Here is a 16,480-nt window from a genome sequence, read left to right as displayed (position 1 = left end):
ATAGCTTTTGCTTTAACAGAAATTTAGTGACATTTTCATCAGTGTTATTCTAAAGTTCTAAACGTAAAAAGGATGACTCTTTGGTGTTCAGGAAGACTCAGAAGGAAAAATGATACAAAATAAGGTCCTATTCACTACGTTTCTTCAGATTTAAATTTATACTCATATGCCAGGCACAGTGGTACACACCTGTAATCCTAGTGACTTGGGAGGCTAAGGCTGGAGGATCACAAGTTTGAGACCAGAATAGGCAACTTATTGAGATCCTGTACAACTTAGTGAGACCCTGTCACAAAATAAAAACTAAAAGGGACTGGGGATAAAGCTCAGTGGTGAAGAGTCCCTGGGATCATTCCCAGTACAAAAAAAAGAAAAAAAAAAAAACTAAAATCATACTCAGAAGAATACAATAAAACAAAGGAATTATCCCAATCCATTCAAACTGTCATTTGTGGACTGATACTGGTCAATGAACTGTTTGTTACAGGTTGGAAACTGAGAATTGGCACAGAGGAATCTTTACTGCAATCTAATCTGGCTTTGTCACAAAATTTAAATGAGTGGGTTCATCTTCTTGAACAGGATATATATCAGTCCAGTGTTAACTTAGGTGACAAGTCAAAAGTGAGCTGAATCCTATTAATATGACCAGATGTTAGTTCACAATGAACTGGAACATGAAAACAAGAAAATTTTCTAATGCCAACCCTATATGAAAGATAGTTGGAGAAGCATTGCAATATACTACTCATTAAATTAGATAAGATTAAATAAGATCAATCAGCTTGAGGATTGTAGACCTAGAATTAATTTATTGTGGGAGTAATAAACTCAAGTGCCTATAGTGGACAGACAGTTGCTAAGTGAAGTGAGTCAGATATGGGACTCTAGGGAGGAGTGAGGACTTTGGCAAATCAAAGGCCCAGTCTTATTGGGGCAACAGCTGCTCATTTCTATCTGATTATAAACAAGTATAGGTTCATTTAGATTTTAAGAGAGGCTAGGAATCAAGACTTTCATGTAAAAAGTTCTTTTTTTTTTTTTTTTTTTGGTATAAGGGATTAAACTCAGAGGCATTTAACCACTGAACCACATTCTAAGCCCTTTTACTTTACTTTTATTTTTATTTTATTTTGGTATCAGGGATTGAGCCCAGGGGTGCTTAACCACTGAGCGACATCACCAGTTGTTTTTAATTTTTATTTTGAGACAGGGTTTCACTCAGTTGCATAGGGTCTCACTAAATTGCTGAGGCTGGCTTTGAATTTGTAATCTTCCTGCCTCAGCCTCCTGAACTGCTGGAATTACAAATGTGCACCACCATGTCTGGCAGAAGTCCTTATTTTTTAACATTAATAGTTTGTTAATTTTCTTTTAAGCAACCTATTTGCAGACATAAGCTGCCACTTTGTAATGTGCACTTTAGAAAGGAATGTATTACAGGTGAGTAAAAGGACCCATTTATCTTCAATCCCATTTTGGCCACAACAGGCCCTTTCTAAAGAGGCAGACCATTTCCCTTTGGCCACATCCTGTAGGATCTGTCACATTCGGAATCAGGGACCAAGGGACTTTAAAACAACTCTGCTCCCAAAAGAATGATTTGGGTGGGAAGCCAGCCTAGATTCTAGGCCTTAAGTTCATGCCAATACCAAGCCAGTGTTACTCTCCAAGTTCCCCCCAAGCTAGATTCTTGTGCTCATCTATGCTCAGAGGTGATATTTTTTTCTTTTAAAAGCAGATGGTTTATTCAAGAAATTATTTAAAATCTATTTTGTCCTAGGGGTTGTGAAGTAAAAAAAAAAAAAAGATACTTAATCCTGATCTTGGGAACTTCAGTGTAGAAGATATCATCCACATATGTTGCTTCAAATATTCCAAATGAACTAATAACCACCAAGTTCTTGTCCCCAGGACTATATTTCAGAATGCCTCCTTGGTAACAGAAATGAGAACCTATCTCACAAAAGTCCTAAAATACCTAAAATGATGTTTTCTGCTGTGTGGATCCATGCCACACCCTGGCAGACCCTGACAATGATGTGACCACAGACCTGATTAGCAGCCTTCTTCTTCTCTCTCAGATTTCAGTGTTCCCTCTCCCAAAAGGGTACTGGTCACCAAAGGTGTCCTCTCCACAGGGCCCAAGCTACAGGGAACCTTTCCTCATGTTCCCCCACTCATCTTTCAAAAAGGCATAAAAGGCCTAAACTTAGGTGGGCTCATGCCTTCCCAAGGGCAACAGTTCTCTCTGCACCCCCTTTTCTTTGCAAACTTAGGTTTTCTTACACACATGGAAGGGGCATTTGGCTGAGTTCTGGATTAGCCTGCTGCCATGCTGGTCAGAGTCCCCATGTTTCCTGTGAACACCACAATCACAACTGAGCATAATACATAAAGGGACAGTAGTGTCCCTGCTGATCTTCCCAGGCCCCTTGACTCTGCAGAAGGCTTGCCAGCAAGGGCTCATTCAGGTTCAACCTCCAAACCCCTTTATTTTTTTTCAATTGGTTGTTCAAAACATTACAATGCTCTTGACATATCATATTTCATACATTTGATTCAAGTGGGTTATGAACTCCCATTTTTACCACGTATATAGATTGCAGATTCACATTGGTTACACATCCACATCCAAACCCCTTTAAATACCATTCAGAGTCTAAAAGAGCTAGGTTCCTTACAAGAGTCACAGTGATCACTGGTGTCAACTACTGTGTGGACTGTAAGGTGATCACCTGACCACATTAAACCATTCATGTGACATGGTTAATCCACTCACTATGGCTTCTCCTGACCTGAATGAATTCCTCTGCAATGCTGTCCTGAGAAATACCTAAGGAGCTGTTTTGGGATATAATAAGGAGCCAAAGCCATAAGTCAAATAAACAGCTTCTAAGAATCAGAGAGGTATCTAACCAACATAGCAAGATCTGAGTATAATGAGTACCCCTTAACATTGCCCATCTTAGAGGCACTCACTCTCCACAAAAGGACACAGGACTAGAAGAAACCCAGGCCCTGGACACTGAGATGTTTCACTGCAGGGAAGAGGGGGGCAATGGTGTCCCTACCATGTGATCAGCTGAAGGGGACCCTCCACCTGCAGTCGCTGGGGAGAGGCCTGCTTGTTACTTGCATGAACAGTGCAGGAAGAGATGAACTTGGCCAAGGAGTGCTTCATGGCTCTACGTGGAATCACAGCTTTGTGGGGTGGACGTCCTGACAATGAGGTTTCTGTAAGTGTGAGGACCTGCGGGCATTATGTGGCAAGAAAGGCTTCTTGGGTTTCTACATGCACAGCATCCAAGGAGCCCTAAGCACAACTCTGACACTGTTTCCTTCATCTTCAGGCTGCTCCTGAAAATTAGCCAAAGGCCAAGCCAGGTGCTTCTGCTTCCACAGAGGCAGAGAGGGTGAGTCAGCACCAGGCACAGGGAGCACAGAGGAAACCAGAGTGTGGCCTGCCTGGTGTGTCCATTTCCTCCCATCTCCTTCCTCTGCATGGCACTCTCCTGTCTCTCCCCAAGGGGCAGCAGGGGGTGGTTGTCACAGCCAGTGGCCCTGTCATCCAGGAACCACCTGAGCACCAGGCCCAGCTGCTCCTTGGGGAAGCACATGTATTTGGCCCCCAATGGTTCTATGTTGCTTTGTGAAATACATAATCACTGACAGGTTAGGTCTTTCTTGTGAGATTGATGATGTTGTTTATATGGAATATATTAATAAGTACATTTTGATTTAAGTCAAATCTTTAAAAAAAAAAATCTTCATCTGAAAGCAAAAACATACTACACAAGTCTGCTCCTTCTACAAAGTGCTCCACCACTACAAACGGGGGTCCATGACTGCAACTGCTCATGTCAGGAACCTAGGAACCACTCAGCATCTCCTCTGCCTCACCTTCATATCTAATTAATTATCATGGTCATTCCACATCCACATTCTTAATATTGCTCCAATAATTCAGTCTGACTATTCCACTCTAAGCCATTATGACTGTCACCTTGGCAACCGTAGCAGCCCACTTACTGGTCTTCCTGTTTCTCCTTTCACTCTCTTCCAATCCATTTTCCAGAGTAATCAGTTTCTAAAAGTAAATCTGATAACAACACTGTGTTGCTGAATGCTCGTCAGTGCCCTCCCATTGCCTTTGGGACAAAGCTTGAAATCCTGGCATGCTTTTTCCTGATTTTTTCTCACCTGCCTTATCCGCTTTATGTGCCAGCTTTAATATAAACCTATGTTCTAGAAAGGTTTGTCTCATCTCCTAGGCTTGGTTAGATTCCCCCAATCTTCCCCTCACACTTTGCAGGATTTATCTGCAACAAAATGAATACATGATTCATTGTTTCATGTCTATTTATCCTATTCTAAGATGATAGGGCCTGCCCACCTTTTCACCACTTTATCCTCAGAGACCAGCACAGGGTCTGAAATGCAGAACATACTCAATAAAAACTCATTGCAGGGCTGGGGATGTGGCTCAAGCGGTAGCGCGCTTGCCTGGCATGCGTGCTGCCTGGGTTCGATCCTCAGCACCACATACAAACAAAGATGTTGTGTCCGCCGAAAACTAAAAAAATAAATAAATATTAAAAAATTCTCTCTCATTCTCTCTCTCTCTCTCTCTCTCTCTCTCTCTCTCTCCTCTCTCTTAAAAAACAAAAAAACAACAACAACAAAAAAAAAAAAACAACTCATTGCATCCATAAATGAAACAACACAAATCTAACTTCAAATCCTGGCTCCTCTGCTGGACCATGAATGTAATTTCCCTCTTTAGAAAGATGAAGAAAATATTTTCCACCTCACAGGGACATGGAAAATGAAATGCTATGATGTTCATCACACTGCCCGGCACAAAGCAAGTCATTATGAAGATCAACATTACCACCTAAAATGGGAGAGAGAAGGGCACTGTCAAGTCCAGGCAGGCCAAATGGCAGACTGTAGGGACCTTCCCAGAGCAGAACAACCTTGTTCTCCTTACCTGGGCTTCAGCCCAACACATTTTCCAAGGTTCGGTGACTTCATCAAGCCTCTGGTAAGAACTGACTAAATTCACAGTGTCTCAGGATGGCTAAACTCACCCTAGACTGAAGCTCATAAATATGGTGTTTACTATTTGTTCATACTGAAAAAGAAAACTTTTATATGAAATACACACAACAGGCAAATCCACAGAGACAGAAAGTAGATTAGTGGTTGCCAGAGTCTAGGGGCACAGGAAATGAGGAGTGACTATTAATGGGTAGGGTTTTCTTTTTGGCATAATGAAAATGTTCTATAAATAGATAGTGGTGATGATGGCCCAACAACACTGTGACTATACTAAAAGTTACTAAATTGTACACATAAAAATGGTCTAATTTAAAACTTTATATTATATAAATATTATAATATTAAAAAAGCAACTCTGTTTATTTTTCATGCCAAACCCTTCCAAGGCCAAATTCATCAGTGTTTGCTCAGGAGCACAGAATTGGAGAGTAGAGGGTAATAGAATTTGAATCCTGAATGGAGTCAGATTCTGATGGACTCCAGGTACCTCTCCTGTCAAGAGGACAGATATTTCTATTGGTCTAGAACACATTTAGATGGCATGGCAGATACTGTTATCTGTCTATTCAATATTCATCCCTCTTATTGTCTTTTAAGAAAACACAGTTTTGTTCTAAGTGAGACCCAACCCCAGGCCATCATGAGTAACCTAATCCAATGTCCCCAAACTTCTCTGATAATAGGATCACTTGGATTCACTGTTAAAAAACAAAAGAAAAAAAAAAAAAAGATATACCCTGGGCCTCCATCTCCCAACCCATACCCAACAAATCAGTTTCCAGAGATGAGTTCTGGTAATCTATATATTTAACAAGGCTCCAAGTAATTCTAATCATCCTTACGGGATTATGAAGAATCCTGGTATTAGCTTTTTGTAACTGTGACCAAAATACCTGACAAGAACAACTTGGAGGAAGAAAAGTTTGTTTTCAGCTCATGGTTTCAGAGGTTCAGTCCATTGTCAGTGACTCCTCTGCTATGGCCTGAGGTAAGGCAGAATATCATGGATGAAGGGTATGGATGGAGAAAAGTTGCTCAATTCCAGGCAGCAGGAAGCAGAGAGGGAAAGAAAGGAGCTAGGGACAAAATATAATCCCCAAGGGCACCCCCCCCCACCAGTGACCTACTTCCTGCAGCCACACCGCCCATAGTTACTTCCTAGTAATACATTCAAATTATTAATCCATCAAATGGACTAATCTATCAATTAAGTTATAGCTTTTATAATCTAATCACCTCACCTCTGAAAACTCCTGCTTTGCCATGTGAACTTTTTGGGAGACATCTCATATCCAAACTTTAATACACTGGTTTAAAACATTGGTGGCTATCATTCCTATCCCTGATTTTCCAAGCATCTCTCTCAATCAGGTGACCATATGATCACTTCTGGTCAATGATACCTAAAGTAAATTCCACCAGGGAGATTTCTGGGAAAGTTATATTTAGTAATAAAAGGAGAAAGTCATCTGCTCCTCCCTCCTCAGCCCTTCTTCCTGCCTTGAATGCAGCTATGATGGTTGCAAACATAATAACAACCCAAGACAAAGGCCAATGGATCTGCAGGGACATCAACTTCTCCACTGCTGAAATAATGCCAGCAATTACCCACCTCCAATTTCTTGTTACATGAGCCAAATCAACACTGGGTTGTTTAACCTGTAATCAGGTGTTTATTCCATGCACCAAATGTATTCCCAAACATATGACAGTTCCAAAATTTGCCTGTGACACATCCTAGCCCACATTCCATTTATAAAGGCCTTGCCCCTTCTGGGTGAGGGATTCCTTCCTCAGCGTTAAAGTAGTGATTTGGGTTGCATAAATGGCAGCCATTTGTCCATTTAACAGGCTCATAACTACTTCCTCTTTCCAGGTCTAACTGATTTTTCATTTAGCTCTCAGAGGACTTATATTTTTCCCACTTCTTGGTATATCTCACAGATATCTCTTGTGATACTGACAAGGGATATTTAGAAGATAGATTTTATTTTCCTGAACGAAATTCTGTCTGAAAAACTACAAGGGTTGGCAAACATTTTCTGTAAGGAGTAGACAATAAATATTTTAGGCTTTGTGGACCATATGCTTCTGTTGTAACTATTCATCTCTATGACACTGTAGCCCCAAAACAGCCAGAGACAGTATACACATGAAAAAGGATAGCTGTGTTCCATATAAAATTTTATTTACAAAAACAGGCAGTGCCCTGATTAGGCCCATAAGGCAGTCTTCACTATCAAAAACTTGAGAAAAAATGGATCTGCTTATAAAAATCAATAGGTTATCACTACATCTGATTTTTCACTATGTTCCTGCCCACTTGGAAAAGCAATAAACTGGGAAAGGGGTATACTGTACTCAGAAAACATACCTTAGTCATGACCCATTTCAGTTATAAGTCCTTAGAGATTAAAGATGCTACTATACTTATTCAGTACCTACTGTCTACCAGGGGTTGTGGTTCAAGACCACTACTTAAGATCCTGACCTATATCTTTTTTAAAAAAAATATTTATTTTTTAGTTGTAGTTGGACATAATATCTTTATTTCACTTATTTATTCTTATATGGTGCTGAGGATCGAACCCAGGGCCTCGCATGTGCTAGGCGAGTGCTCTACCACTGAGCCACAACCCCAGCCCCTGACTCATATCTTAAGAGTCATAGTCAGGTAACCTGTGACAAGGAAGACCCTCTGACTTGTAAGTATCATATAACACCATCATGAATTAAGACATTTACCATCCCATTTAAAATACAGGCAAAAAGAAGATAAAACTGAACAGAGTGAAACAAATAAGAGTATTTTTTTAAAAAAATTCTGATTTCAACATTTTCTTAAATGTATATTTTTTCAACTAAAAGCTTTGAAACCATTTTGCATGTCTGTAGTAAAACTTATCAGAGTACCCATTTTTCATTTATGTATAATATTAATGTATAAGAAGGGTTATTTGCCCTCTCATTTGAAGGTTTTTCATTTGTGTCCAATATAAATAGAGGTTTTGTGGGAAACCTGAATTAGCTAAAAATCTGCTGTTAATTTTATGATGTAAGAATAGCCCAAAGGTTAGAAAATTGTGTTCACTTAAAAGCAAAAGCTCCTAATATACCAATCAGAACTTCAAGAAGACAGGATAGTGGCCTTGATCCACCATGCACCACAAAGCTTTTAGTTGAAAAAACATTCATTTAAGAAAATGCTGAAATCAGAATTTTTAAAAAATATATCACAATCAACCATCTCAGCTAATTTAGAGCTATCATTGAAAGACAGAGATGAAATTCCAAGAGGACCAGCCTCTGTCTTTTCTAAAGGCAAACCATCATTTCTAAAAATGGTCACAGTGGTATTTTTGGTCTCTCATGATCTTCCATTCCCTAACAAGAGTTTACTTCCCTCCCCTTTCCTTAAAAGGAAAGTCACCTGACTCTGTGACTGCTTTAACAGAGAAGGCTGCACAAGTGATATTCCATGTCTCCCAAGGCTGGATCACAGAAGGCCACATGGCTTCCATCTGGCCCAAGCCTTTTCTCACTATGAGGAAACTATTCCTGGAAGCAGCCACCATGCTGTGAGGAAGTCCAACTTCAACTACATAGTGAGATCAAATGGAGGTGACCCGAGATCCCCAATAACAGCCAGCATTAAGACATATGAAGCTGGGCACAGTGGCACAAGCCTGTAATCCTAGCAACCCAAGAGACTGAGGCAGGAGGATCACAAGTTCAAGGTCAGCCTCAGCAACTTAGTAAGACTCAGTCTCATAATAATAAATAAAAGGGCTTGGGATATAGCATAATAGTAGAGCACTCCTGAGTTAAATCCTCAGTACAAAAAAAAAAAAAAAAACATGGGAGCAATAAGACATGTGAATGAATGGGGCTTCAATGGATTCTAGTCCCCCATCTTTGAGTCACTCAGCTGATCCACAGTTGGAGCATCGATAAGCTTTCTTCCCCTTTGAGCCCTGTCCAAAATGCAGATTCTGAAGCAAATTCAATGTTATCATTTTAATTCACTAAACTTTGAGCTTAGTAAGTAGAACACAGACTCATGACTAAAGGCGTGTACAAAGGACTTTCACTTGAAACAAAATAAACAGCATGTTTTGTCTCCCATTTGGAGCCCCAAGTGCAAAGAGAATTAAAAAAATATACATACCTCTTCCAACAGTGATGGTCTGCTCCAAGACGCTTATATACAGCTGCAGGGTCAGTTGGGGGGCGGAGCCCAGAAAAGCCTGGATCACTGAAGCCCGGCTAAATGCAGAACGGTGGGTAAATAGCTTGCCTTCTGCCTGGCCCACCTCCTTCTCAATCTCCTCTGAGAAGCCATTTTTTGGCATCTGCCGCTTCTTGGTGATGCTGACATAAGGTTCTTCACTGTGGCCTGACTGACAGTAGATGCAGAAGACTTCAAAACACCTGAAAACAAATCAGCAAGTCATAATAATTAAAGATGGGCAGGATTCTCCTTTCTCAGTCATCCTTCTTCCAATTGTTCTGATTCTCAAAGCCTTGACTTGGCTATTTTGGACTATAATCATCCCTCTAAGTTATCCCCTCCAAGGACCAGTTCTAAGCACTTGGTCCTCTTCAGGCCCTCCTGCAGGCCAATGGGAATTGAGTAAGAACCAAATTGAGGGGTGACACCAAAGACCACAGAGGAAAGGAAACTTACTAGAGAATGGCAAGTCGATCAGGCTCAAGTCACAGAAAAATATTCAGTTTTCCCTATTGACACATCAGCTGTGCAGCCCTGGGCAAATAACTTATCCTCTGAGCCTTTTCTCTCAATTATAAAGCAGAAAAGATAGCTACTTTGCTGTGAAAGATAGCAATAACACACACACACACACACACACACACACACACACACTCCCTATAATAGATTCCCCAAACCATTCTAGTTAAAGCAGAAAGTATAGTTGGGCAATTGCCCAGCTCAGGAAAGTTTGCCATCTAGCATTTCACTGGAAGACCACAATATGTTACCTATCTCATTGTCCTCATAAGCCCTTACATGGCAGGGCTAGAGCCAATTATGCCCAGTGGCTTGCCAGATATGTCTTACTTATAGAATTCCAAGCCTGCTCTAGGGACAAAGTCTTAACCAATAACATTTCCAGAATGAGAATATCTGGCTTTTAAATTTGATTTCCTCTTTAGGTAATGATATGGCTGCTGAAAAGGGGAAGAGTACTAATGCCTGTGGTTTAAGTACACACACACACACACACACACACACATTGAGAGACAGACAGGGATGGCTAAAAGTGTGAAACAAAATGTTAATCGTGAAGTCTAGGTGGTGGGTACTTGGGTGTTCACAGGAGAAATCAAGTTTTCTTCTATATGTTTGAAATTTTCCATAATAAAAGGCAGGGAAAATGGGTTATCCCTAGGAATAGGAAAAACATTCATGGCCTTAGGTTTAAAAATTGTTGAAGGCTTTTTTTTCCCCTTGAAACATGTACTTTCATAACAACCTTATAATGCTGCTAGAAGATTTTATAGCTTTATCTACTTTATTGAATGTTAACTTTATACTCTCACCCTGAGGCAACTATGGCAGTGAGAATACATTTATAATTTGAAATAATAAAATAAGTCGTTGATGCAAGGGAGGAAATGCAGGAACACTTCTGGTGAGTACAAAGTGAACATATTTTGTGATTATTACCTTTGCTCCTTGTTTCTGGGAGAAAGAAGGAGTGCAGTACTGTGTGTGGGGGGGAGAGGTTTATCTAGTACATTTTGTGCAGTGAGGTCAAGATTACTTCAATATATTACATGAAAACATACAAAATAGCATGTGCCAGTTTGTTCAGCTGAAAATAATTATAACCAAGTTCAGCTGGTCCCAAACACAAATATGTGACTGGGGACTGAATGAGGCCTAGCCACTTTAGCCACTTCACACTGCCAGACCATTAACAACAATATAGATTGGAAGATAGAATAAACCAACAAGCATTTTTCCCCCCTCAAATATATGAAGAGTGAAGATGCAGTTTACTCAGTGCTACAGGGAATGCAAAAAATAGCTGGATGTACCGCTGCCTCATTGAGAGGTGCTCATTATCTAAATGGGGCAATGGGATATTGGATAAGGATAATAAGTAATTGAAACTACTAACATTTATACAGTACTTTTAGCTCATAGAATATTTTCTTATATATTTTCTCACTTAGAAAGTCTACTACAAGAATTTGAATCATAGCATTATTCGTAATAGCAAAATTTCATGAATACTCTCAAGGTCTTCAAAATGAAAGAATAATTAAATAAATCACAATATATCCATTCAATGCAATATTATATGGTGCTTAAAACTGGTGGTTTAGAAATACATCTACTGACATAAAAAAAAAAATGCTGGGCTGGGGATACAGCTCAGTAGTTGAACACCTTAGCATGTTCAAGGCCCGGGTTTCATCCCCAGCATCAAAAATAAGTAAATAAACAAGTAAAAATTAAAATATTTAGTAAATAAAAGAAACAAATGGCAACAGAATATATAGAGAAAATTACATTTTTAAAAAAGAAAATTATACACATATATAAATACATACAAATTACACACACAAACACACAGTGGCATGTTTGAGCTGCTTCATACTGACTCAAGAGCACTTACTGTTAAATAGGAATTTTGTAAGCCAGTTGTTAAACAACTAGTAGCTTGATCACATTTGATGGGGATAAACACATTGTGGAAATCTGCAAACACTGAAAATCAGGGCTTGTTTACCCTGAGAGTTTACAAGCATTCACCATAAAAATATTAGTAAGAACTTACAACAAAACATTAAGAATTATTCTCTTTAGAGGTTTTGTTTTCTTTACTGTACATATCTGTTTTCTGCTTTTTTGTCATTTCAACAACAAATATGCTTTACTTACATAATAAAATCAAGTTTAGAGTTTGGGTTTTTTTTTTTTTTTTTTTTGGTGGTGGTGGTGCTGGGGCTGGGGCTTTGTGCATGTCAGGCAAGCACTCTACCAACTGAGCTGTATCCCAGCCCAAGTTTATAGTTTTTAAAAATCAAAACAATAAGCAATCAAAATACCAATACATGCTGAGAGCTAAATGAATGAATTGAGGATTCAGTTAGGAGGAGAATGGAATTCTCTTAAGGCTGAGGAGGGGGCTGTTTGAAATGGGAAGCATTTATAGAATTGTAGACAAAATAAAACTTCATTCATCAATCAATGGAAATGAAAGAAGGTACCACAATGAAATAATGAAGTGACTCTAAAGCCAAGATAGACTTTCTCACAATCCACTGCTTTTCCCAGGTAATACATTGTCTTAGCACACTTTTATACAATCTAGGTGTTTAATAAATCTGTTAATGGCCCCAAGATATTTTGCCACTACAGGGTAAGAAAACTAAGCAGAAATGAACTACTGCTGTATTCTTGGAATTCCACAAGACTTATCTAATTACTCCAAATATGTTTTGGTAGTTTGTTTTGCTTAAGAAGTGTCTAAATAAAGCCCCAAATTAGATACTTTCAACAAAATTATTCAATGTATGACTGCTGCTCAGGTAGAATGCCTGTTAGCATGTTTGAGGCCCTGGGTTTTATACCCAGCACATACATGCACACACACACACACACACACAAAAAAACTTTTTTTAATCATTCAAGGTAGTTTTCCAGTATCATGTACATCAGAGGTCAGGAAATTTTTCTGTAAAGTATTTACAGAGAATAAATATTTTAGGCTTTATAGGCCATGGTCCCTGTTACAACTGCTCAGCTCTTGCCTCTGAAGAGCTAAAACAGATATAGGCAATCTATAAATGAATGACCATGATTTGAGTTCCAATAAAACCTTACTTACAAAAACAGGTAGTTGAGGGAATCTGGCCAATGGGGCACAGTTTACCAATCACTGATATAGATAGATAGATAATCAGTAGTTGGGTCCATTTTTTTAACTTTATCCCATTAGCAAGCATCATATATCCCATTTTTTAAGCATAAAAACCAGGAGTTTATTTCTTAGCTGAAACCATTCATGTTGATATCAGTACAAATAACTTGTGGAACCAGGGACCCTAATAAAAATACATTTTCCAAAGAAATACTATGATTTCCTATAAGCCATGTTATCTTCACATGACATGCATGCTCTGAGAGGCTACACAAGAACCAAACTGGTTAAGTAGAAAACGCTGTAAGACCTTTGAAGAGCCACTTCCTTAATCTCTTTGAGCCTCAATTCCTGGACTGTAAAAATAAGATAATGACAGTTAGTTCATAGGGTTTTATAGTGGATGGAATGAAACACCATAAAAAGCACTTTGCCAATGAAATAAATATTCTTTAAATGTAGACTGTTAAATTCTCTCAAAAGTTTACTACAGAGGGAAAGAGTATGGTGAATCATGTTGCAATGTTCTCTAAAGATTTTTGGAATTTCTTAGCCTTTATTATACAAATGCAGATTTGTAATGTACCATTTTTTCTTTATTATGCCAGTAAATAAAAATGGGGGGAATTTTTTGATCTTGTAACTCATTTACATTTACATCTCTCAAATAAATTTATGAAAGTTAACTGTAAAAGAATGATCAAGGGCTGGGGATATAGCTCAGTTGGTAGAGTGCTTGCCTTGCATGCACAAGGCCCTGGGTTCAATAAAAAAAAAAAAAAAATCAATAGAATGGTGCTCATTCTACTGAATGGTTGGTTGGTTGGTTATGGTAAGAGATGTTTCCCCCTCCCTGTTTCTCCAAAGTATCTATTATAATTCACAGTAAGATTTTCCTTAAAACTGAGAAGAAAAAATAAATTCAGGGGATTATCCAAAGTTCATATTCAGATCCAGCCTTAATGTAGAAACAATCAGCTGCAGATTTACATATAAGACTAAAATGCAAGATATAAATAAGCTGCTCTCTCAATGCCTTCCTAAAGGAAAGGAGGGACAGAGTGGAGTTAATGGTATTTAGTCCATAATCATTGGTATAATGTATTATGGGGGGATAATTTTTTTGGATGAGGTGCTGGGATGGAACCCAGGCTTCCTGCATGCTTCCTAGGCAAGCATAGTACCACTAAGCTACACCCCAGCAATTCTCCTCTATTGCAGTTTAACTGGGTTATCATCCTTTGTGAACTCAAAACCAGCATCTATCTAAGAAGAATGAGTTTGACTAGTACCTACCAGAAGTTAAATAGAGCTGAACTGTCTCAAAACAATTTAGAAGGATGAATAAATCCAACAATAAGCGGTGAGAGGGAGAAACACCATGCCTCTCTTTTGTTTGGGGGAAATAGTTTTAATCTTTATGTGAGCTGATGTCTTAGAGTTTCGATAGAACCAATCAGCAAGAAAAAATTCCAGGAGATACTAAGTCATGTTAATATATGACAACAAATTGCTTTTGTTTTCATCTGAAAGCTAAGAGACTTGGAACCATATTTTGTGTATCTCAGCTCTCAGATTATGGGTCCAGTATCTCCTTGAAATGAATCAGCTGCATTAGAATGAGAGACTCCTTGGCAGTGGAAGAAGGTTGCCTGTTGTTCTGTTTTTACCTCTTATTTTGTTCCATTCAGAATTTTCTGGAAATAAGTTTTTTTTTTTTTTTTTTTTACAGTGTTGAAGCTTTCTATATAGTGATCTCTTCAAAGCACCAAACTTTTCCTTTCCTTAATAAAATTATGTTTATTGTAAAAAGTGAAATATACAGAAAAGTACATAATAAAGGAGAAAATTATATACTTTCCTGTTTTTCTAAATACTAAAATCACACTTCACCTTTTATAAATTACTGCTCTTAACAGCTTAGGGTATTTCCTTCAGCTCAGGTTTATACTTGTCATCTTGTTTTTATACTTAATGTTATGTCATGAGCTTTGTTTTGGGTTACTCCTGGTGTTTAGAAACATTTTAAATGACGGCAATGATAGGTATTCTCATTTACTTAGATGGCTATTTAGGTTGTTTTAGTTTTAAAATTTAAAACTTTTTCTTAAGGCAGAACTACTAATAAGATGTACTATACACTCTGCTTTCTTTCATAGAGCATAGTAAACATAAATAACTTGATTCCATTTTTTAAGAAGCCTTGGGAACATGGTCTGGCATGTCATTTTCCTCATCTATAAAGTGGGGACACAGTGGGGAAAGGGGCCTCCCTTACCCCAGAACCCAAATTGTCAATAAAGGTTGTTTTAGTACAGAAAATAAGTAAAGAAAGAAGAAAGAAAGAAAGAAGGGAGGAAGGGAGGGAGGGAAGGAAGGAAGGAAGGAAGGAAGGAAGGAAGGAAGGGAGAGAGAGGACAAAGGCTGGGGGTGTAGCTCAGTGGTAGAGTGCTGGCTTAGCATGCACAAGGCCCTGGGTCCCATCCTCATCACCTAAATAAATAAATAAAAATCGTGGGGGCAATTACAGCTACCTCATAGTGATGAGTCAACAAACAGGGAACATACTGAACCACCTAACAGAAGAAGCTTTTGAGAAATGACAGTTCTCCCACGTCAAGCCACTGAACTGAGTTTCTCTGTTGAAGTTAAGAAATGATGAGTGCCTTGCCCAAAGTCAGATCACATTTTTTTTTTTTTTTTTTTTTTTTTTTACTCAGCAGGAACACTATTGGGACCACAGGGCTTGCTTGGCTAGAAGGACTTTCTCTTCACTAAACAGCTCCAGGTGACAGGACTTTGTAAACTTTCCCTCACCTCCCCCCTCCCTCCCTTTTTCCTCCTTTGATTCTTGCTCAGCTGTCAGGACAACAGTAGCAACTTGTCACTTCTGCCAGCATACACTTTTCTCTTTGTTTCTAGGATTCCAGGGCTTCTGGAGGCTGGGAAACTTGTTCACCAAGTTTGCCATGACTCTGTGTAAACCAGTGTCAGCTGGAATGTCTGTTTTTAATGGGAAGTGCAAACGTTTTCTAATAGGGCTTTGTAAACTCTATCCTGCTACCCAACTGTGTGTATGTGATGTTGTGTGTGGGTGTGGGTGTGTGGTGCTTGTGTGAGTGGAGAAGAGACAGTTTGATTTCCTGGTAGGAAATGTTCTTGGTTAGCTGAACTTTGTAGTCCCTGAGATGTGTCTCTGGTCTTTCTCTCTTCAAATTCCTCTGTCACCTCTCTTTCGAATTCAGGATTACAAATTTGTTTCGAATCCAGATAGAAAACCGTTTATTTTGCTTATCCTAGAGATGAAAGATAGGAAGACAACACATTTTAAACTCCCTTCAAAGGCCTTAGATAAAGGCAAAGTCTGTTTCATTCCCATATATTTATTTCTACTTGCCTTGTGGTCATAAAAACTATTTCCAGAAATGTCACTGACAGTTCTTTTTAACACATAGCCAGTTGTTATCTTCATGGCCCATTGTGTACTAGCTTTCACGACTATGTTTATAACTTAGGCAGGG

At 38.8% G+C, this 16,480-nt stretch overlaps 1 protein-coding gene across 1 annotated transcript in view; it reads right to left on the bottom strand.

Moving 5' to 3' along the window:
- Xk (X-linked Kx blood group antigen, Kell and VPS13A binding protein) overlaps positions 1 to 16,480 on the bottom strand; it is a 59,093-nt gene that overhangs the window by 41,773 nt on the left and 840 nt on the right. Inside the window, exon 2 of the mRNA XM_027927422.2 lies at positions 9,233 to 9,495. Coding sequence (XP_027783223.2) covers positions 9,233 to 9,495 — 263 coding nt within the window. The remainder of the gene's footprint in view (positions 1 to 9,232; positions 9,496 to 16,480) is intronic.

This window comes from Marmota flaviventris, chromosome X (assembly GCF_047511675.1).
Source record: "Marmota flaviventris isolate mMarFla1 chromosome X, mMarFla1.hap1, whole genome shotgun sequence".
In the NCBI taxonomy this organism is placed as follows: Eukaryota; Metazoa; Chordata; class Mammalia; order Rodentia; family Sciuridae; genus Marmota; species Marmota flaviventris.
Note: the sequence above shows the minus strand (reverse complement) of the source record. Positions and strands in the feature narration are given on the sequence as shown.